Source organism: Lupinus angustifolius, chromosome LG01 (genome assembly GCF_001865875.1).
Source record: "Lupinus angustifolius cultivar Tanjil chromosome LG01, LupAngTanjil_v1.0, whole genome shotgun sequence".
Classification (NCBI taxonomy): Eukaryota; Viridiplantae; Streptophyta; class Magnoliopsida; order Fabales; family Fabaceae; genus Lupinus; species Lupinus angustifolius.
Window position 1 is genome coordinate 1,550,028 of NC_032009.1, and position 24,374 is coordinate 1,574,401.

At 30.0% G+C, this 24,374-nt stretch overlaps 5 protein-coding genes across 6 annotated transcripts; 4 read left to right on the forward strand and 1 right to left on the reverse strand.

Moving 5' to 3' along the window:
• Positions 25 to 996, forward strand: LOC109345414 (early nodulin-93-like). The gene is made up of 4 exons (XM_019584402.1): positions 25 to 326; positions 424 to 485; positions 591 to 666; positions 765 to 996. Exons 1-4 carry the CDS (start codon positions 230 to 232, stop codon positions 842 to 844), a joined length of 315 nt encoding a protein of 104 aa, XP_019439947.1. The 5' UTR covers positions 25 to 229; the 3' UTR covers positions 845 to 996.
• On the reverse strand, positions 984 to 3,300 carry LOC109345363 (pentatricopeptide repeat-containing protein At1g08070, chloroplastic). Its single transcript, XM_019584322.1, has one exon. It carries the CDS (start codon positions 3,261 to 3,263, stop codon positions 1,035 to 1,037), a length of 2,229 nt encoding a protein of 742 aa, XP_019439867.1. The 5' UTR covers positions 3,264 to 3,300; the 3' UTR covers positions 984 to 1,034.
• Positions 6,119 to 7,782, forward strand: LOC109345396 (zinc finger Ran-binding domain-containing protein 2-like). Its single transcript, XM_019584379.1, has 4 exons — positions 6,119 to 6,202; positions 6,836 to 7,178; positions 7,339 to 7,409; positions 7,530 to 7,782. The coding sequence occupies exons 2-4, from the start codon at positions 6,841 to 6,843 to the stop codon at positions 7,541 to 7,543; spliced, it is 423 nt and encodes a 140-aa protein (XP_019439924.1). The 5' UTR covers positions 6,119 to 6,202; positions 6,836 to 6,840; the 3' UTR covers positions 7,544 to 7,782.
• LOC109345375 (zinc finger CCCH domain-containing protein 39-like) lies at positions 8,883 to 14,057 on the forward strand. 2 transcript variants are annotated; one of them, XM_019584347.1, is made up of 4 exons: positions 8,883 to 9,008; positions 9,093 to 9,169; positions 11,741 to 12,510; positions 13,482 to 14,057. In XM_019584347.1, exons 1-4 carry the CDS (start codon positions 8,952 to 8,954, stop codon positions 13,763 to 13,765), a joined length of 1,188 nt encoding a protein of 395 aa, XP_019439892.1. In that variant the 5' UTR covers positions 8,883 to 8,951; the 3' UTR covers positions 13,766 to 14,057. The 2 variants fall into 2 exon arrangements, with proteins under 2 accessions (XP_019439892.1, XP_019439899.1); XM_019584354.1 differs by lacking the exons at positions 8,883 to 9,008; positions 9,093 to 9,169 and having other exon boundaries at positions 11,646 to 12,510.
• LOC109354386 (uncharacterized protein At1g15400-like) lies at positions 16,679 to 16,993 on the forward strand. The gene has a single exon (XM_019597263.1). It carries the CDS (start codon positions 16,679 to 16,681, stop codon positions 16,991 to 16,993), a length of 315 nt encoding a protein of 104 aa, XP_019452808.1.

Below are 24,374 nucleotides of genomic sequence, written 5' to 3' on the forward strand. Positions count from 1 at the left end.
AAACCCAAGTGAAAACTAGTGTCAGAGACAGTGGATTTCATATGAAACCATCAAACTCCTTTAGTTTAGTCTTGCCTACTATGGTTCCTCTGTTTTCACTAATTTGTAGTATAAATATGCTAGCAGCTTCAACCACTCTTCATTCATCTAAAACTACTCCAATTATTCACCACTTAACTAAAACACTTGCTCCGTTATTATTATCTTTTGTTCAATTATATCTACAAAGATGGCCAAGGGAAATGTTGTAGCTAATTCTCCACTTGAGAGGACAAGCTTGGCTTTTCTGGATCAAAAGTTGGCCTTAGCCAAACACTGCTCTCATGGTAATCTATACTTTTCTATTGATATGTAAAATCTTATAAAAGTTGGATTTTTTTTACATGGCCTAACTGATTTGGTAAAATTGTGGTGTGTAAACAGAGGGTGTGATGGCAGGAGCTAAGGCAGCTATTGTTGCTACTGTTGCCACTGCTATTCCAACTGTAAGTATAAGCACATACTGTTCATACATTCATGCAAAATTGATTCTCGCTCGTGCGAATGCACGGTCTCGTACTAGTTTATATTGAATTGTGTTTGATATGCAGGTGGCTAGTGTAAAGATGCTGCCTTGGGCAAGAACCAACCTCAATCCCACTGCTCAGGCTCTAATTATTTCAACAGGTTAGTTTAGTTATCCTAAGTGCTGCAATATAATCATTGTTAGAGATTTAATCATCTATTTAATTATCTAACTAACTACAATATTATTATGTTTGTAGTGGCTGGAGCTGCATATTTCATAGTAGCTGACAAGACCATTTTGGCAACTGCAAGAAAGAACTCCTTCAAGAATGCATGAATTCCAAATGGATAATCTTGGATATTGGATTCTGTTGCACCTCACTAGGATATTGTAGCATAACTAAAGAAGGATTTGCTTTTCAATTACGATAGAGCATAAACGTATCAATTATCAATCAATTATATGAATGCAAATCATTCAATTTTCCATCTGTACATCTTATTCGATTGAATAGATAAATTAATATTCACCAGCAGTCATTACAAGAACAAAACCCATCTTTAAAATGGTGAAAACGGTTCCTATCTCTTGCAATTATTTCCCTATTGAAGATCTTGGATATGAGCTTGGTAGCAGAATGGCAGTTTCCACAAACACGAAGATTCTTCACTATCCTAATTGCAGTACCAGGCTTTGTGCTTATCAAACCAAAAGCAATAGCCAGCTTCTCACTGTGTTGAGCCAAAGCTCCTTCCTTCCACTCCTCATCCATGTCATAGAGTACCTCAGAAGTATCAGGCACAAACCCAGCCTCCTCCAAAACCTTATCTACCTCATTCAACATTCTATAAATGTTTTCATTCTGTTGATGGAACTTATCACCAACAAGGAATTCATGAACAACACCATCAACTTCTATAGAGGTGCAACCAGGCACTTTTTTCATTCCTTTGTCATTTAACTTGGTTCTTATCCTAGCTACATCATCCCATCTTCCAGCTCCTGCGTATATGTTTGACAAAAGCACAAATGCACCAGGATTTTCCGGCTCCAATTGAAAGAGTCGTTCTGCAACATATTCACCGAACTCGACATTTCCATGGACCTTACAAGCACTAAGCAGAGAACCCCATATAGCTCCATCTGGCTCCATTTCCATGTTCCTCATCAAAATTTTAGCTTCTTCAAATTTCCCAGCTCTAGCTAGGAGATCTATCATGCAACCATAGTGTTGCAGTTTTGGTGAAATTCTGTAATCTTGGATCATTGAATTGAAATACTGGTGTCCAAGATCTACCAAACTAGCTTGAGTACAAGCAGATAAGACTCCAACAAATGTGATGTCATCGGGTTGGAATCCTTCATTAACCATTTCCGAGAAAAGACCAAGAGCCCTCTCTGCATGTCCATGCATGGCATACCCTGATATCATGGCATTCCAAGAAGCTAAACTTCTAAAATCCATACTTCTAAACACTTGTTCGGCCACCTCAATGCATCCACATTTTGCATACATGTCTATGAGACTTGTCCAAAGAGAAGCATTGCTTGTGCTCTTCAAGTTTTTATCAATATAGGCATGAATCCACTTGCCAAGTTCAAGGGCTCCAAGGCAGGCACAAGCTGGAAGAACACTCAAAAAGGTTACATCATTAGGCGTTATGTTTGATCTAAGCATGAGGTCAAAGAGTGCTAATGCTTCTTCATAGAAACCCTTGTAAGAATAACCACTGATCATAGTATTCCATGAAATCACATCTCTATCCTTTACTCCATCAAACAATTGACGAGCCTTCTCAACTTCACCACACTTGGAATACATATCGATGAGCGCATTCGTAATCTGAATATTTGAGCCAAGCCCATGATCTCTAACCCAAGAACTAATCCAGTTCCCCAACTCAAGTTCTCCTAAATGACCACAAGCAGAAAGTACAGTCACCATTGTACTCTGATTAGGCGGCACATTTGCCTTCTGCATCTCCTTAAAGCAAGCCAATGCTTCTTCAAAACGAGAACTTTGAACATACCCCGCAACCATGGCATTCCAAGACACAACGTCCTTGGTTGGAATTTCATCAAAAAGTTGTCTAGCATCATCAACATAACCCATGGAGATATACCCAGTTATCAGAGCCGTAAAAGACACCGCATCTCTAAGAGTACTTTTATCAAACACCAACCGCGCATCATCCAATTCACCAACACGTGCATACATAGTAATAATTGAAGTATGTACATGTGCATCAGAGTGAAGCCGAAGCTTAAGGACATGCGCGTGAAGCTGTTTCCCTTCATGGGTAGCCTTCGTTTTGGCACAAGACTTGAAAAGGAAAGGAAAAGTGTAGGAATTGGGCACCACCCCAGATTCCAACATACGAGTGTAAGCTTCTAATGATGAAATGGGAGAAAGGGTTAAGTAGTGGCCACGAATGATGGTGTTCCAGATAAAATGATTGAGTTGTTGTTGTTGCTGTGGTATGGAATGGAAGAGGGAGAGAGCGTAAGAGAATTCGCCGAAAGGGGAAAGTGCACAGAATTGAATGAGTTTGCTCTGGGCGAAGAGGGTGTTGTGAAGACCGGTTTTGATGAAATGAGAGTGGATTTGTTTGAAGGTGTTGATGCTATTGCATTGAGAGAGGAGGTTAAGAGAAGGGTGGTTTTGAAGGAGTTTGTACGGAGGATCGGAATTGCTTGGAAGAACGTGAAAAATCGAAGTAGTAGAAGAAGAAGTAACAAGTGATGAGACAACCATTGTTGGTGTCTTTGGTGTTTTCGGTGGTTACGGCAACTGTTGCCACTGAAGCGATATTTCTAAATATGGTTGGTAGTTAACTTTCCTTCATGTATAAAATTATTGAGTAATGATTAAATATGATAATCAAATATTAACAAGTGTTGATATAGTACTTGATCTCCAAAGTCAATGTTTTGATTCCTGTTAACAACATTTGTTGGGATTAGCACTTATAAAAAAAGGTGAGGATGATAATACCAATATAATATGATAATTAAATGACTCTTTAAATTTGAAATTCAATTTAAATACGGGAAATTAAAAATGTGATTAGTGAATAATTTGAGCTCAATGCAATTTTGATATATATTTAAAAAGCATAAACATAAGAAATAATTTATATATATCTAATTCGAAATGAATTTTACAAATTTATTCTAATATTATACACATCATCCATACATGGATACAGAATCAATTGAAAAGATAAGATTGGTGATAAGGATGGAAGAGTGAGTATTCTCAAAATACTTCGTGACACTTTTTGACTCCAGCCTATCTTTTTATTTACCAAATCTAATTCTCAGCTAATTTAAAATCCAATTATTAAATTTGGACTAGTAATGGATTCATTGTGGTTATTAGATCAATGATTAAATTAGTGAATTAGTAGTTTGACTATTTAAATTGATTTAAATTTTATAATACTAACATGATTTAATAACTTTAAATCTCACAAATAAATTAAAAATATAATCAAATAATATAAATTTTATATTTTAATCGCAACAAAAAAAGGACAAATAAATTTAAAAATCAATTAAATAACTAAAGTTTTATTATAATATAAACTTATAAAAAAAATAAAACTCTAATAATGATAAATGTAAGGACAAAATAATTTGTTTTCCTCTCAAGACAACAATGTTTTGACTTTTTCTAAAATTAATTTGATTGATTAGGTTATTCAACAAACTGATCAATAGCTTTATGTGTAAAATAGTCGATTTGAATGCATGATTTATACCCTTTTGATTCATAACTAGTCCAATGAGCAATTCAAATTTTGCTGTTTCCCACTATATCAACTTTTAGAATCAAGACACTTTTAGAATCAAGACCATGATCCAAGGTGTGATACTTTGGTAAAGCAAATATCTGTCATGAATAATAAAAGATCTGGACATGCTTTAAGCATAGAGCAAGTTATAAAAGTATGTAACCTAGCCATTTCTTCTGAATTAATTTTAATGCATTTTAGAGCCTTAACTCTTCCCATCTACTTTAATCGAATTTGAATATAAAATACCACTGAAAAATATCAATTTGCGATCAAAGGAATATAGCACCAGAAAGATGCATATATCTTGGTTGTGGATTTAAAAAGAATGATAGTAAGTTTATAACGCATAACCTCTCCATTTTTAATCCTCAAACTAATAAAACCCAATGTTATTCTCTCCATTTTGATAAACATGGAGATTTAACTATGCCAAGTTTGTGGTGGTGGGGTTGTAATGTTCAAAAATCTAAAAGCAACGGCTATATTTTGGAGGCAGTGTCGTTAGGATGTGGAATATTGTTGTGTATTATTGAAAAGACATAGAATGGTGAATGGTCCCATTTTAAGAATATTCATACGTTGAGAATAAAAGAGTGGAGGTATATATTAATCTCTAAGGTTTTATTAGTGATGATCAGATTCTTTCTTATCGAATCCAATGGTTAACACGCTAGCATTGATGCCAATGTTAGTTCTACACTTCTACTTCTACCTCTTCAATGGACTTTGATTCCACTGTAGCACTTTTCTGAAACCTACATGACCATGTTCACCTGTATATTCTACCCTTCATCGACCCGCCGCATATTTATTCTCAAAAAGTTTTCACATACTTGCCATAAAAAACATAAGATAAAGAGAGAGAAACTAAAGGGAATATTTTCATGCATTAAGATGTATCAAGAAAGAGACTGTGGCATGCGATATCTTGTTTTCTTTCTAACTACTGTATCAAGATTTGGCATGCCTTTATTATACGTGAATAATCAATTCTAAAGAGCATCATAACCAGTGCTTAATATGCAAACATGTACAAGTTATTATAAGCGCTAAACTTCAGTTCTTGCTACCGTGGAATTTAAACATGCATTTAGTATATATATAATGAATAATACAAATAAAGAAGGAAAAGAAAAGCATCGATGTTGCCATATTGAACATGAATCTTTGAATGGCATTTCAATTATTGCCATAAAGCAAGTGAAACAAATTAAAGAAAAAAAGAAGTTGCCAAAGGATTTGCATGAGATATGAATTGATTCCCCATAACTATTTTCACTGTCTGTCCTTTCCTTTTAACTGCATGGATGCTACCCATGACTGCATAAACTTATCCAGTGAAGGTTTATTTGCAAGTTGAATGAGCCTAACGTGTAGAGTGTAATGCATTTTTTAAGACATAGGTGGGGTTCAGAGTATATATTGCATTGTTTTCTATCTATGACATAATAGCTACCCCTCATATAGCCTTCCTTCCCTAGGATATGTTCCTCTCAATAATGCATAGGAATAATGTAAAGATGGGCTAAAAAGACTACATGGAAAAAACGGGTATACACATGCAATATGATTACAACACATCAAGAAACCCAATTCCCGCACTTTCTAAGAAAAATGAGAGAAACAGTAGTAAGATATTTTATCTGCATTTTAAAGTGAATTTATTTTGGAATCTATCAGAAGAAAAACATTTCTAGATTTCGGGGGAACGAAAAGGGACATTCATGTCATCATGTCCCCTACAAGAGGTCTTACAACTACTATATAAAGACTCACAATACAAGCACCAAACTCACCATCTTGACTTATATTACAAGCAGTTTAAGCTAGTACTCTAGCAACAACAAACTATTGCTTGAGTGATACTTCTGTCATTCATAATTCTTCTTAAAAGGTAAGTTTATATTGTTCCTAACTTTCTATGTTTGGCACTCACGTATTACATAATTTCTCATGCATGAATGTTATAAACAATCTTTATTTGCAAAGCAGTACAAGTGGAATGTCTTGGTTTATTCATCTTGAAGCAAGGGTACTTGAACTCATATAATAACTACTATGCTATCTTGAATGAGTATGCTATCATGCAAGACTATAATTCCTTATGAAATAACTTCTATGGATCACTTTGCATGCCTTTTAATAAAAAATAAGGTTACAAAAGAAGGGTCATTAATATTTCTCATGGTATTGGAGATCAAAGCTACCATGACACATTTTGCACATTTTACACATGTGCTTAATATCTTAGTTAGTTTGTTAAGAGTTTGTTTAGTTGTTATTTGTATCACAAGTTATCTTTGTATTGTGTATATAAGCACATGACTTGTAATCCTTTAAGCAATCAATGAAGATTCACAATATTCATTTTATGCTTCCACGTTATTTTCGCAATACATGGCCATGTGATATGGGTACAAGCCTAAATACTCAATGAGATGACATATAGTAACTCTTATCTGGCTGAACTAAGAATCTATAAAACCTTAACTTGTAATCTCCCAACTTACATGCTTATATTAAACAGGAAAAATGAGCGGGTCTAGAGGAGATTGGATGTGTGGTGTCTGCGAACACATAAACTTCAAGAAGAGGGATGCATGCCAAAGTTGTGGGTACCCCAAGTTTGGAGGCCCTGACCCATCAACTTATCAATGCAACAAGACTGAAACACTAGCAGGGGACTGGTTTTGCACTACTATGAAGTGTGGAGCTCACAACTATGCCAGCAGATCAAACTGCTATAGATGTGGTGCACTGAAAGATGACTATTCTTCTGGATATGGAGGAAACATGGAAGGTTCTGGAGGACATGTATCTGATTGCAATTTACCCCCAGGATGGAAGAATGGTGACTGGATTTGCCCAAGGTCACTTCAGTTTACATTATCTTCATATTTTCAGTACTCATACTACATTTCTTCTATAATTGTCCTTTTATCAACTAAACACAATATAGTACTTATATCCATTTCCTTCCTTTTTCTAATGTAATAGTTCACATTTGTTTTCCTTTTCCTAATGTAATAGATATGGCTGTGGAGTGCATAATTATGCTAGCAGGACAGAATGCTTCAAATGCAAAATGCCCAAGGATTTTGGTGAGACAAGTTTAGTCTGCTGGACATTTCACCTTTTCTTTTTTGATAAATCTTTGAATATGTTTTCAGAAAATGCTACTTAACATCATTCCCTTGATACATTTATTACTTATATTTCAGGTGGTGCAGACTGAAAGAAGAATTTCAGAACACATGCAAAATCTTTGATTTCCCTTGACAGCTTTCTTATTCACACAACATTTTTTCTTGATTTCCCTATTTTAAGCTCTATGTTAATCATAGATGAAGACCCTATGTTAGAATTATGACAAAGTTTTTCAATAGGAAGGATATTCGGCTATTGTTGTTTCTTGCTAGATGTACTGACAATAAGGTTGTGAAATCCATTTGTATTAATTTCCATAATCATCAATGAGATAATTTAGCTTTAGAAGCTGCAAATGTTATGCTCCAAAATTTGGAACCAATACTAAATTTCAAATCATGGGTAGAGTTTCATTACCCTTTTGTGATCTTCTTCATTGATTTTAAAATAGCAACCTTGGAATGTTGATGTGGAGTCAAAAGGAATATATATGTTATTTCTTTCTCGCTGTGCCCTATTAGTCTATTACATTGCCTTCTAAATATTCTGGGGTTTCTTTAAGGTAGCTTTTTGTATATAAGCTTTGAAGATGTTAACTGTTATGACTGAATCCCAATTTAATGAACAAATCCGGAGAAATAGATAAAATATCCATGTATTCTAAAATGAAAAGGGATTTACTTAGTAAGTTTTTTAAATTTACTCTACATCTTAGCCATCAATTTTAAGGAAATATAATAATTTGAATTAGTAAGTAGATTTAAACCATTAGATGTACTTAAAATTGATAATTAGGATGAGTAGCGGGTGTAAAAAACTTAAAGTGAATCCCTCCTATTCTAAAATTGTGTAAAATGACTTTATTGACTAGTAACCTCTTGTTGCTAATTACATGTTGGTTTTGTTTTTGTCCTATGCAAGAGAAGATAAGGTGGGAACATGGAAAAAAAAAACATTTATGCTAGTAAGAGTGAATAGTTTCCCTTGGAAGAAGAGAAAAGGGAAACTCAGTTAATGCTTAAATTTATGGCAGTGAAAAATAGAAGTATCACTTGCAAGCAAACCATTTCATTTCCTTCATGACTTTCTGCCTTAAGCAATTAAACCTTTTGTTCTTTTGTATAACTTAATCCCTTCTTATTCAAGTAATCATTTTTTGGAAGGTGTGATTGTGTCTGACGATGATAAAAATATAATATGGTGGGTTATGCACTTGCAAACATTAGGGCAAAATAAGGAATTAAAAATTAGTTAATAATATAATTACACTACATCTTGCCTTTATATATAGTATAGATATAAAAATATAGATATAGATATACATATTACATCAACAAATGCATAACAATCTTTCACTAATGGACATAATCCTCTTTTATCTCTCTATAAGAACACATTTTCTCCTTCTTTTTTTCGTCACACTCAACATTCACTCAGGTCTCTTTCCCTCACTTACAACTTGAATTTCGCCTTCACTTAGTTTTCAATCTAAGATCATGCCTCGTTCGAAGCAAACCTCTCTCAAGCCCCCAATGAAACCACTCGCTAAGAACGTAAGAAACTAAACCCTTGTGGCCTCTTTTTCATTATTCAATTATCTTTGCAATTTTCTCATCTAATCACATTGTTATTCTTAGTATGCAAGGAAACATGTTCCTACAACTTCTGGAGTCAAGAAGCCTTATAGTTATGGCCGTGGAACTATTGTCCTACGGTAATTAATATACTCCTTACCTTATTTTCACTTAGTTGCATTTTCAACTTTCCAACAATGCATTGTAATCCAAGAACTTCACTTTTCTCTCACTCAGTGTCTACGGAGCATTTAAAGGCAAAACAATGTTGTTTTACACAACTGGTGATTTTTTATTAAAATTGTTCCTGACTTCGTGACTTAATTGTTGTACTAAATGGATAAGGAGTTAGACTTGAGAGACAAGTAGTGGAAAAATACACTAAAAACTCAAAAGAAATGACATTTGTAACGTTTAGTTTTTATTATAATTACAATTTTGCCTTTAAAAATACACTAAAAATATAACTTAACTTTCCATTAATGTAGAGGAGTCTTACTCATGGACAATAAGTTTTAGATCGAATCATATAAATAAATTTTTTATAATATTATTTTAACTCTAAAAATTGGTTTTAAGTACAAATTATATAAATATTATTAAAGGGGTAATCTTATTTGAGTCCAAATAGGGCCACTAATAAGGGTGGCAAATTGATGGATATATTTGGAGTTAGATGCTAATAAATTGATGAAAAATTGTTCATTAATTTATATAAATTTATTTAAAGTATATTTTAAGTTATTCAATCTATCAATATCTAAATTTAATGGATGAATTTCAATCAATTCAATTCATGTATGACTTTATTTTTATGGATTTGAATGAATAGTTATTCAATTCATTCGATTTTTTTATTGGAATTAAAAATACTATTGAAGAAAATCATTAATTTAAAAACTATTATGTCAACAAAACATTTTTTAAAATCACATTTTAAAGATCAATTTTTTTAAAGTGATTTTTTTTAAAGAAAGTGATTTTTGAACTTTTAAAAAAAAATGTAATATTATAAAAACATGCAACATTTAAGGGTCTACATGTTAAGTTTTTCACAAATATTTATAGAGTGTAATATTTATGCATTGTCAATGTAAAGGTTAATATACCATTCATTTGAAAAGTCAATGACAATTAAATATAAATGGTGAATGATGTGTTGATAGTGTATAAAACTCATACACTTTCAGTGCATATATTTTTTCTCATATTTATATATAGTATGTATTTAAGAATGAACTTTTAATATTAACTACGTACACATGTTTTATAATTAATATCAATTTAATAAAATACTAAAAGTGAGAGTAAATATCATAGATTAATTTGTTTAAATTTAATTTTCTTAAATATTAAATGAAATTGAAAAAGAAATAGTGTTATTTTTTACTTTTTTTGGAAGGATTGGTTATTCAATATCCAAATGAGTATATTCATAGGTATTTATTGATATAAAAGAAAAATTTAAATCTATCTATTATCATCATTATTCAATATATTATATCTATTTAAGTCAATTAGTTATAACATATAGATTTAGATGGATTTAATTTAAATAGACTGTGGATAATTTTATTACCTCTACCCACTCATAATATAAAATTAGATGTAGAATGATTACTTATGTTTTAAAAATAAAAATTATTATGAATTGAGACTAATTCAATTTTATCTTCTTTCACTATAGTTGTGAAATTATTGCTTAGTGGCTAATACGTCTATAAAAGTCTCTCATTTCATGAGTAAAGTTGTGTACAATTTCCCCACCTCATTTCGTGGAAGTCTCATATATTATATCATCATGAATAATGAGTATTGCAAAATGTGAAATGTGGATTAATCGTAAAAAAAAATGAAACGAAATGTTTATTATCTTTACAATTTTATTTCATTCTATTACCAATTCAAACAATGCATTAAAGATCTATTTCCATTTTATGGAAAACTATTTAAAGTAAAATAATAATAATAATAATAATAAATGAATTAAATTACATAATAACTTTTAAGGTAATCAGTTGAAAATAAAAATAAAAACATTAGAGATTCAAGTTTTTGGTACATGGATCTAAGTGCAATGGATATTGGATGAGAGAAGCAATATATTATGACACTCTTACTTTTTTTTGGGTACAAACGCTCTTACTCTTTAGTTATAATAATAATTTTTTATATTTAATTAAATAGTAAATATATATTTTGGTTCCTAAAATTTTTTAGGTGTACTAATTTGATTCTTCAAAAATTGAAATTCGAAAATGATCTCTAAAAATATCAAAAGTATATTAAATTATCTATTTTAATGTTAAATTAGTCTCTATCGTATGGTTTAAGACATGTTAAAATGAATAATTTAATTCACATTTAATATTTTTGAAATTATTTAAGTTTTTCAAAATTTTGAGAGCTTAAGCTGATACAATACATGTTAAAATTTTGTAGAAGAATTCTTTTTGTTTCTCTAGAAGATACATTTTTTAAGATAGATTCATTGTGTAATTTCCTTTTTTATGCTTAAATTTAGTGCTCAGTCAATTAAGGTTTTATAAAAGACAACAACTATAAGGATTGATCACCAAGAATCCATCATTTGTTTTCAATTTGAATTTGATAGAATTTTTCACCATGAGTTTTTTTGATGCTTTGCCACCTTTTGTTACTTCATCACCACCATATGCTTCTGATTCACTAACCGATGCCATTGTTTTAAGTGCTCCACCACAATTCCCAGTGAACAATGAACCATTCATTCAACACTCACCATCTGATGATCATGATCAATCCCCATTGTTCAAGAGAACCAGAACAACTTCCTCTGAGAGTAACAACAACAACCACTCCAATGCACTGCCATATCCTCCTCCAATGATGATGATGCATCCAGCGAAGAACAACAACAACAACCCTATCTCTAATAAACTGGGAACCGGAATGGGCCACATTTTCTACAAGACTCGAATGTGCATCAATTTCAGGCTTGGTTCTTGCACGAATGGTGAGAATTGCAACTTTGCACATGGTGTTGAAGATATGAGGAAGCCACCGCCTAATTGGCAGGAGCTCATTGGCTTGCGCAACAACAACGAAGAACAAAAGCTAGCTGCGTGGAATTGGGATGATGATCAGACAATTATACATAAGATGAAGCTGTGCAAGAAGTACTGTAATGGGGAGGAATGTCCTTATGGTGAAAGGTGTAGTTTTCTTCATGAGGATCCTTCCAAGTTCAGGGATGATTCTGGAAGGATTAGAGAGAGCTCAGCAATCAAAATTGGGACTAATGAATCCCCAAAGTCCTATGGGGATGGCTATGATTATAATAATTCAAAAACTAATAAGGCTGTGGTTATGAATGTGGGTTTAAATGCTGCTAGGGGAAAGATAAGATCTACTTTTTGGAAGACTAAGCTATGCATCAAGTGGGAGACTAGAGGCCAATGCCCTTTTGGAGAAGGTTGTAACTTTGCACATGGCGAATCAGGTACACCATTTTGCTATTCGAAAAACTCATTTGTTTGTTGATTTCTTTCCCCTTCTCATATTGAGTATTGGATTTGGTTGTACGTGAATATCAGTGTTGTATTTGTTTTGTTATCTTTAATCATGTTTTCATATTTATGATTTGTCTATATGATGAGTATAAGCCTATAAGGTTATTTTATGAGATGTTGTTAGTGATATTCAAGGATATCATATATGTACTCAAACAAGATACCAAATTATGTGTTTGAAATGAACGTGTATCATTCTTGTAGTTGTGTATGCTTTTTTTCGGCAACAATTGGTTTTTCACTAACTTTCTCTAGTCGTGTTCAGAAAATTTTGATCAGATAATGGAATTTAAATTCATCTTGTTTCTAGGTGAATCATGTTCTAAAGGTTGATTTCATATTTGTTTGTGTCATAGTTACTAGATTCTTTCAATAACAAGATCTTTTTAAAGGAGGATTTGGTAACTATTTGGTTTGTAATTAGGGTTTAAAATCATAGTAATGTTGTGTTTTGATGCAGCCAACGTGATCCATAATCACGACCTAACGCAATTGTGGATGCCAATGTCATGTTATGTGGTCCACATTTTATAAACAATGGGCCAATAGTTAGTAGATTCTTTCAACAATTATGTGCTTACCAAATCCGTGCATCCTAATTTTGCAAGATAAAGAAATCTTGAAATTATATGGCAAGATGTTACAAATTTTTTATGGTAACTTTTGTACAATTGTTCATGCAAAAGATGTCACTTCTGTCTAAAAGTAATTAACCTCTTATCTTATGTGATTAATGATTACTGTGTGTAAAGGCAGACATCATGTGTGAGTGAAATGTTGCATTTCCTATGAATCGTTGGTCGATTTTTCCCTGATGGTAATGTAGATTTTCATTAACATATCATAACTTTTATCTACTTATTGTGAGAAAAACTATAATAATCTTGATGTTGCAAATCAGAGTTGCAAGTTCTTGGTGGACGCACCGATACAGAAGCTGCAATTTCTATTCCAATTGCAACCTATGCTCCCACTCCATCATTGCCAAAAGTTGCATCTGCTCCTGTCATTGATGTTGCACCTCCTCTTGTCAACATAGCAAGAGCACCTCTTGCAAATGAAGTTGAGCCAGGGAAGAAGAGTTTATTGAAGTGGAAAGGACCAAAGAAGATCAATCGAATTTATGGTGATTGGCTTGATGATGATTCACTTGAGGAAAACATGCCAAGTGAAATGGATATTTGACTTGAAGTTTGTGCTCTTGAAAACAAAACATTCATAACTTGAAACTAGACTTCCCCCAAGACAGTATTTTTAAAATATGTGGTGTGGATCACTACATAGCTTTGTTTGTTTTTTGTTAAATGCTTTATGTCTCTGGTTAAACATGTTCCATATTATCATTCAGTAGATCTGAATGATTTTGAAGGATTTAAGAATTATCTATGTCTTAGAACCAATTTCGACATTTGGCTTGGGTTTATGCAATTATCAAATTTCTAAACCTAAATCCATTCTCCAAACAGGTTCAACTTTATCTTATATTCGAATATGAGAATGTGATTTTCTCATACTTATTAGTTACCAATGATTCTCCTTTTGAGTTTGACAACGTAGCCATGATTCTAGTATACTTGGTACTCTTATGCTGTGAAGACTCAACTTCAGAACGATGTTGACGTAATAAAAATAATGTTGCATGAACATTCAAGTGTTCACTCGGGTGATACCATTCTCTTCGGAGAAAGGAAGGATCTTATATTATCTTTCTCTATAAGATAATTTTAGTGATGCTTACATGTGACATTAAAAAGTATATTAAAAGTTCGTATTTTTAATTATTCTTGAATGAAATAATTGAAAAACTTATGGTATGTTTGTTTTGTTATTTTCTGTTTTCATTTTCAATGAAATTAGAAAAGAAGAGTAAAAATAAGTTTGCATTGTTGTTTTCATTTCATATATCTGAAAACATGAATTTCGGGAAATTTTAAATATGAAAATTTGTTATTTTCAACATTTTTTAATAGTGATGCAATGATATCTTATTGAAAATTTTAAGACTTTTGTCACTCCATTATTTCATATCTTTTATGTTTTAACTTTTCTATGATGTTTCTAATGTTTTGATGTTTTGAAAACTCATTAAAAATTTATATTTTATTATCCAACTATACCATTATTTATTACTCATATTTCAATAAACATGGAAATGAAAATTGTTTTTTTGAAAATGGAAATAAAAAATAGAAATAAAAAATATTTATTGAATTCTAACATAGTACTTGAGGATATGGTATTATAGATAATCTAATTTATTTTTCATTTTCCCAAAAGGATGATGTCATCTATAAATGTCAATTCTTTAGTGTACAAATAATACTTAAAAAAGTGATAGTCATGCTAGCACTACTTTTGTACTTTGGAAAGTCACTAATATAATACATAATAATTTTATAAATTAAAAATTGATTGGATAAGTTAATTAACTAGTCATATAACAAAGGATACATATCTTGATGTAGGAAGATCTCACAATCAACCGAAACTATTGACCAAATGCTAAGTCTTATCGTGAATGCGACTTAAGCTTAGTCATAAAATCTGTTACTTTATTAATCTCTAACCATAGCCCTGACCTTAATCTCCTAGTACAAGCTAACGAAGTACGAATACTGGTGACAATATCCGCACATATATGTAATGAACATGGTTTTATATATATTTGATAAGAAAAAGTAACACATGGATTGGATGTGTGATAAAAAAAGGCATTAAAATAATAGTTTTTAAATAAGGAATGGGATGGATTAGACATAAATAGTTTTAGAAAATGAATGGAGATTTATCATTTACATCTAAAATTCATAATTTTAAATTTATCGTAAAAATTCAAATGTTAGTAATTGGTAAAGTTATTTCGTTACATAGTAACTAAAAAAAGTTAGATGGCTTTGCTTTGTCCTTATGTTGACGAGAAGTAAACTTTTATTAAGATTAAGTATATCCATTATTACCAAAACGGTAAGATTTCACCTTTAGATACTTTTTTTTATTAATGAGGAGATTGACCATTAAAGAGGAACTTCATAGACAACATATTATTAATGGATTATATATGAATTGTGTTATTTGTATGGAGCAAATTGAGACAATAAACCATATGCTTTTAGCTACTCCCTTTGCGACTAGAGTGTGGAAAAGGTTTACTCTCGGTAAGAGTTCCTATTCTTCTTCCTAATTCTATCTCTGATCTTTTGGTGATGCATGATTCTTTTTATAGTTCACCAAAAGGTAGGAAATGTTATGGTTCGTTGTGTTATGGTCGATTTGGCTAATGAGAAACGATGCGATTTTTTCGGCTAACGAGGTCAGGTTTACTCATGTTATGGATTTGATTCAGATCTGATCTTGGACTTGGTTCTCTTCTATTAGTGGTCCTTGCTATTATGATTTTGCTCATTGGTATATAAATCCTAGGTCTTATAGTTCTCATATTTTCAGGAGTTTATGATTGACTATTGATTTGTATTTGGGTTAGCACCCGTTGTGCCTTTTATTTGATCATTTTGTTTATAAAAAAAATACTTTTTTAACTTGGTTTAATTAGTTTTCAAGAGAAAAAAATATCAACGAGTTTTTTTTTGTATATTATTTTCATTTTGAACTAAGTAACACGCATTATTGTAAACTATTTTAAAAAAAAGCAGAACTACGATAAAAAATTAAATAGGATTAAAACGAAACGCAAAAATGTTACGATATCAAAAGGAATAACTCAGAGGAATAACCTGATAATTTCATCTATATTATTTGTTAATTTTTTTAATGAACCACTCAAAATTATATTTTATAATTTACCAAGTTCCTTAACATATTCTTAAGAATATTAATATTAATATTGTCAAAAAAGTTAAACCAAACCCATAATTTAGATTCCCTAGTGATCTTCATCTTTATTATATAATATTTTATTTGTCATTTTCCCTGACCCCATCATGCCTCTCATGAATTTCACAATCAAAGGTCCAACATGACCATATATCCTAATATCATATTGTATAACTAGTTGTAGTTTCATTAAAATTTGGCATAAAATTCAACCATCAAATTTGATAGATAGAAAAGAGAGATAAGAGTCATAGCATAGAAACTCATATGGCAGATACTGGGTTGCAAAGATCAATAACATCATTCAGAAGACAAGGTTCTTCAGGTTTGGTGTGGGATGATAAGTTCATCCAAAACCTGAACCAAAACCAAAATGAAGAAAACCAAAGAGTGGAAAGAGAAGGAAATAGTGAAGGACCAAGTGACACGTTAATGGAGGCTAGACCATATCGAACGGTCAACGTTGCAGAACCATCCATAGACCCTCCTTCTCCTAAGGTTGCTACATGTGGCCTTTGTGGTTTCTTTTGGAAGAAGAAATCAGTTCATGAATCCAAACCCAAGTCAAGAAAACGTAGGTAGCTAAGGTTATCTTTCTTTCTTAATTCTCCAACATGTAAATTTGTGTTTTTTTTTCTTGTGTATACTTAATTGTTTGTCTTTTTTGTTGTTTGGATCTGGGGTTGTTAATTAATTGTTACTATTTGTAAAGTCCTTGAACATATGGTTATATTTGAGTGTGTGATAAGCTTTACTCAATTGTATATATCTGAAATTAAGAATGATAGATATGTGAAAAGTCTATAGAACATAAGTCCAATGATTTTTCCATGATTTTGTTGATAATCTGTTTCAAATTTCAATTGACAATTTACTTCATAAGCTTGATCAAATTTATTGTCTTGTTTCATAATAAAATATTAACAATTAAGAAGAAATCTTATATTTTGCTCGTATTATATGATATTATTTTAACCCACTGTAATTTATTTAGAGACATAATTGAGGAAGATTTGGGTCCTTAATTCTGTATTTCCCAAACTTGGCCTGATGAGGTGTAGAGTTTAGAAGGAGAAACCAAATTGTAGTTTCAATTAACTATAAATCCAAGAGTTTGCCTAAGAATCTTGGATGAAGAGGGGGAAATAAACCAAAATGACACACTTTGAGTAAGCTATGGGTAGTTTGTACTTTGTAGTTTCGTACATGAATTTCTAAAATATTTTAACAGATAGGAATTATTTAATCAAAATATTCACTTTGAGTAAGTTTTGGACTTTGGTTGAATTATCAATTATTTATTAAATATTAATTTTACAATGGAAATTTAAAATAATATAATATGTATGCATTGTTATTGCAAAATTTATCCAGTTAATTGGGATATTATATGTGGATATATTTTAATGATACAATAATAATATATAAATTTTATATATTATAAGCGAATATATTTTTTTCTCTATTTAAAATAAATAATGAAATATCAAAGTGTAAAATATGAGTACCATATCCCCAAAGAGCACGTAACCAATCACTCAATAGTCTAAGCCAACTAAACAAGAAGATAAGCTGGCGGTCCACTATATTGTGTGACAAATGTTCATCATTAAAGCTACGACGTACTATATTATATAACTCTTGGAAAATGATTTACATTAATAATAGATTGAAATTAAACTTTCTGGAAAATGTTCTCTCGGTCAATAACTATTTATGGTATGCAATAGTTTGATTCTTATTTTTTTGTTCAAGTTTGAGGTTATATAAATAAGGCAAGAAGGGTGGAAAAGAACAGTAATAAAGTAGAGTATGATTAGAAGATATAATATAAATGTGTTTGAATTTTTAAAATATCAAAAGATGAGAAAATTACAATATCAAGAAAATATCATTTTTTTGTATTATACGTACGTATCATTGTGGTTATAGTTTTATTTGCAATTAGGCGTTTGGTCTATAGATCTTGATGAAGTGGTGAATCAATTATTATAGATAAAGACATAAAGCTATTGTCTTGAACATATTGTCACGTGTAAAGTTCTCATTAGAAAAAATATATACATTTGACAATATATAACTTTTATTGTGTCATGTATATTTATATTTAATTATTGATTTTTATGAAAATTTAAATAAATAGTAAATAATGGATTAAATGTGTAATAAATCTATACTCTAAAAGTGTTTAGATATTATACTCAATTCTTATTGATATATGTTATTATTAGAGTTTAATATCTATGCATTATCATGTGAAGTTTTTCACACTAATATTTCATTATCTAACAATGATTTGTATTGCTTTTATTTGAGAGTCAATATTAATTAACATATTAATAGTAGATAATATATTAATACTATAAAAAAACATTTACACCTTTAATATATACATATTAAATCCTTATTATTATACTAGCTCACTTGATATTCTTTTTGACATATGGAAACACATTTAAAACTTTAGTATCCCACCACATTTGGCATTTTAGTTATATTCCATCTTGAAAATTCACATTAGATAAAATAGATATGAGTAAATAATAGAAAAAATTATAAGTGGAAAGAATGTATGAAACTATTAATTTAAGATTTAGGTTCAATGTATAAGTATTAATAGAAATTGCTTGATAGTTAAAGGTTAATGGGTCCCATTTTCATATAATAGAAATTACATAATATTTTATAGGGTGGGTTTATTTTGGCCATTTTTATTTTCATTTTTAATGAAATCAGAAAATGAGTATGAAAACATATTTAAATCCTTATTATTATACTAGCTCACTTGATATTCATTTTGACACATGGAAACACATTTAAAACTTTAGTATTCCACCACATTTGGCATTTTAGTTATATTCCATCTTAAAAATTCACATTAGATAAAATAGATATTGAGTAAATAATAGAAAAAATTATAAGTGGAAAGAATGTATGAAACCATTAATTTAAGATTTAGGTTCAATGTATAAGTATTAATAGAAATTGCTTGATAGTTAAAGGTTATTAGGTCCCATTTTCATATAATAGAAATTACATATCTCAATATTTTAGGGTGTGTTTGTTTTGGCCATTTTTGTTTTTATTTTTAATAAAATCAGAAAATGAGTATGAAAACATGTTTGCATTGTTATTTTCATTCCGTATTTTAGGAAACATGACGTTAATTTTCTGAAATTTTGAAAATGAAAAAATATCATTTTCAACATTTTGATGCATAATTTTTCTTCTTCTCATTCCCGTCAAAGTAACTTTACCTATATAAAAAACTAAAAAAAATCATTGCCTATAATTAACTAAATTGACAATTTTATTCCTAAAAGAAGTAGTATTTACTTGACTATTTGCTATCCACTTTTTCAATAAGAAATGATTATTTTATTGAAAAATAAATAATACATTTTTAATTTATAAAATACATAATCTCTATAACCTCGTTGGTTATTTTATTTTATACAACTTAAACAAATTGTCGCTCTAATTCTACAACTCTAAAATATTGAATAGACTCGACAAGCCTTAGAATAAATTTTGGTCGTGAAATCTTGAATTAAATATTAAAATGTGACCTATAATTATGCGTAAGATAGAATAATATTCTACACAGCAATTAGTCACACCAAATTCTATCTAACCAGGTTCAACTTAAGTTAGAGATGTTCGTATAAAACTTTAACTGTTCTATTCAGTATGATGTCATTGCTGTGGACTAGAATCATTAAATAGTCTTAAACTTATTGTAGATTTGTCGATGTCGTTTCAACGTGAAAATTAATAGAGGATTAAGTTATTTAAATAAATGGATTATTTTTGTAAAGTTTTCATACCATGAGTACATTAGTCATGTACTAATAACTATTAATATATAATAGTAGATGATATTATTTTCTCTATCTAAATTGGTAGAAATTTATAAAATAGAAATCGGAAAACAATAAATATTTTTTTACTTCCCCGCCACAATTTTTTTAATTGATTCAACAATGTCTAGTATAGCCGTATCTAAATTATAAGCCATATTGTGTTTATGAGAGTTATTTTTTAAATATTACATGCAGGTATCAAGTATGCCACAATTGAAGTAATTAATCAAGAAGGTGAAAGTGAGATAACAAAATTTTATACAATTTATCAAATGAAGGATTAACTTTCATGCATAAAATACAAACTGAGGTCCAAATTTTTTTTCTATCCACAAGACTCGAATCTGATACTTTGTTTAAGTAAAATCAAATACGTACCACTTAAATCAATACTCATTAATAATCGAGGTACAAATTACAAGCAAGTGGTTTATTTTTTCTTCTTTTTTGGGGTACATTAATTCGCTTAAATTTAACTAGCCAAAGTCATGCTCTCAAAATCGGTTTAGCTCTTTCCATAAAAATGGGGTTTTGACTCTAATATTGGTTGGAGCAGCAAAACCCAAATCCAAACTTATAAGGGGTTTTTAGCATGAGTCGAAATTCGATTGGCCCATTTAAGCAAGGCCAGCCCATTATTTCAGATTTTCAGTTATTTTTTAATTTAACAAGCCCCATCTAAGAGGATACGTCTATTTGTTTTTGTTCGAGGAAATAAAACCAAAATATTAATAGCGTGCATGAAAAATGATTACATAGGCATTATTTATTTCGACATCTTTCTGAAATTAATTATTTTTTGACGGTTGGCAAGAGGACATTAGATGGAAAAAATATTAAATGTAATTTTAGTATATATATATATATATAGTTTTTTATTATTTTGATTTTAGTATCTCTAGTTTAAAAGTTTAGTTTTGAGCTTTTATACTTTAAACATCCATAGAATCGGTCCCTACTAGGATTCAAAACCAGAGCAAATGGGGAAATAACTCCCATGAATTTTAAATCAATAAAAAACTAAAAACCGATTTTTTGTTGCCAAAGAAGAGCTTAAATGAGTTAGGTCTCACGAAATCATTAGTTCACCGACGGGCGTTTATTCAAGTGTTACATGCTTGATTCTATTTAAGTAAAGTCTCGAGATCGAGTCTTATGGATGAAAAAGATGTCCGCTGGAAAAGTTAGTCTCACGTATCTGTGAATGTCCCTGACTCAAATATGATTGTCTTCGGTACGAGAATATACGTGGGATAAAAAAATTTCATTAGGCCATAACAAGTCACATTAACCATTACATTACTCACAAAGTGTTTAAAGATAAATGTTATTACCGAATAAATAATATTTACCAATAAAGTCATTTCGTCATAAATACGGTTCAGAGTCCGTATAAATGTTAAAACAAGATAATATTTCTTGTCAAAACTAGATAATATTTCTTTCAAATCATAATGTGATATTATAAATAAAAGTATATTCATTGAGATAAACCGCTCCAAAAGTTTGGATTGTTTGTATGAACTACTTGTATATAAAGTTGCTGAATTAGGTAGGCTATCACAGAAAGTTCAAGCAGAATTATCAATAGTCGGAAAGAAAATATACACCCACTAAAGTTTTAACGCATTAAAAGCTTATAATAAATTTGCACAGTTTGCTTGGTTGAAAATTCAAGTTCAGTTATGATAAGAAAATGAGTATAATATCTACGCGTCAATGGTATAAAGATTTATATATAGTCAATATATTATTTATTAATTATTTATATTACTTTTATTTAAAGTAAATAATAATTAAAAATAAATGATAAATAATATAATAATAATATTAAAAAATTATATTGTCTATTCGTTACTTGTTGAAGAGTTTCTCACATTTTGTATTTTATCAAAACATAAACTAATAATAAGTAATAATTGTTCCCTTTAGTTTTGTGGCTTTTGTTGGGTGGGGACCTCTCACTATTTCGGTGTGTTTGATTGGTGACTTTTCAATATTTAACAAACTATTAACGTGAAAGACTTATATGATAAAGGTATGTATATAAAAATAATTAATAAATTTTTTACAATACATTAAAAAATTAATTCTAACTAAATTTAGTGATAGCACTATAAAATATAAATATAATTGTCTCTAAATACAAAGTATTACTATAATTATTGGTACAATATTATTGTTTTGAGAATATATATAATTACCATATTATAGTTTTGAGAATATATATAATTACCACACAAGTTGTATCTTTTTTCAATTAAAATACGAGAAATTAGTCTATTTTAGAAGGTACAACTTAATAAGTTTAACTTTATTTTTCTGGTGAGTTATCATTAATGCATCTACTCTTTTGAGGTTGAAGGGTTATGACTTATGACCCTTTCATTTGAAAAAAAAAATATATTGAATTGACTTTTTAAAGGTTTTAAATTGATTTTAAAATTATTATTATTTTGAATAAAATAAAAATAACTTCACAATTGGTGCCCCTAATAAGATTTTCTTACACAGTCTATGACCACTTCCCATCTTCCTCTAACCTTGCTTTGATATCATGTCCAACACAATGTTGAAGCTCCAAATACAAACTTTAGAGACATATCCCACGTATGGAAGAAAAGCATCATTCTATTCACAATATATGACATGAAATTTTAACCAATCATTTGAGTGCTTATCTGAACAATAACTCTTTTTAATTAATTTTTTAATATTTTTAGAACAAGGTTTACCACTTTAACAATAATGTAAACAATGATGACTCTTATAATTAAAGAAATGCGTATTTAATTATACATAAATTTCTTACTTTTAGAAAACCCAATTATATTGCTCCCTCTTTGTTCAACAGATGGAATGATTTCTCATAGGCCACGCTTACCCGCACGTAAAAGCATCCCAGCTTGAAGCATGCAAAAAGATAACCCCTATCCATAAAATTGAGTTCCAAAAATAAGTAATAAGCTATAAGAAACTATAACTTTTTTCTCATTCCACTTAAAATACTAAGCCACACACAAGTTTATTACCACTTGAAGATAGAATAATGGAATCGCTGCTATGGCAAGAGTTCAATTGTAAATAATGCCCAACACTTTGTCATGCATAAAGACCCGTGATTGATAAAAAAATTATAATCTATTGAATTTTAAATTAAATTTATTATATCTTGATTAATTTTAACTTTTTGACATGAAAATGCAAGATAACATATCACATTATTAGTAAATATTTATATAATAAACATAAATCATGCTTCAAAATTTAGTGGTCTTTCACATTTGTATCATCCAAGATAGGGTTCACTTGGTCATATGGGATTTAACTATATGAGCCACTTGAATAGAGATTCAGTATCTTAAATCGTGTGTCATACCAATAAAAATATGTATGCCAATTAAAATAATATTCATTTTTTCTATTTTTTTATTGTCATTGGTATGAGACAAGATTTGAGACATTATATTTTTATTCCAAATGAGTTAATCTTAGTAATAAATGTAGTGGTAGGTTGAAGACAATTCTCATCTCTTAGGTAAAGGTCCAGATCATCTCTCCAAAATATGCATGTCAATTTAAAAAATATTCATTTTTTCTATTTTTGTTTTATTGTCATTATTTGTGTGACAAGATTTGAGACAACATATCTTTATTCGAAGTGAGTTAATCTTAATAATGAATATAGTGGTAGGTTGAAGACAGTTCTCACCTCTTAGGTAAAGGTCAATATCATCTCCAGTAATGGATAGATGATGACATGTGACGAAAAACAACATATAACAATCCGAAGAAGATCTCAAAAATATTTTTCAATAAAATAAACTTAAAAATTAACAAAAATATTTCTCTCTTATACTCTAATTCGAAGAAGATCTCAACTTCTATAAGGTACGAGTAAACTTAAATTAAAGATTCTACCATACTCAAATCAATTCCATATAGTATTTAAGATTAATCATTGGTAGAAAGCCTTATTTCATTCAAAAGAAAAAGATGAAATCTAAGAAAGATTAAAAGAAAATCATGTACTAATTCAGACAAATTCATTATATCTAAAAAATCAAAATTTCATGACCTTATTCATATAACGAGGAAAA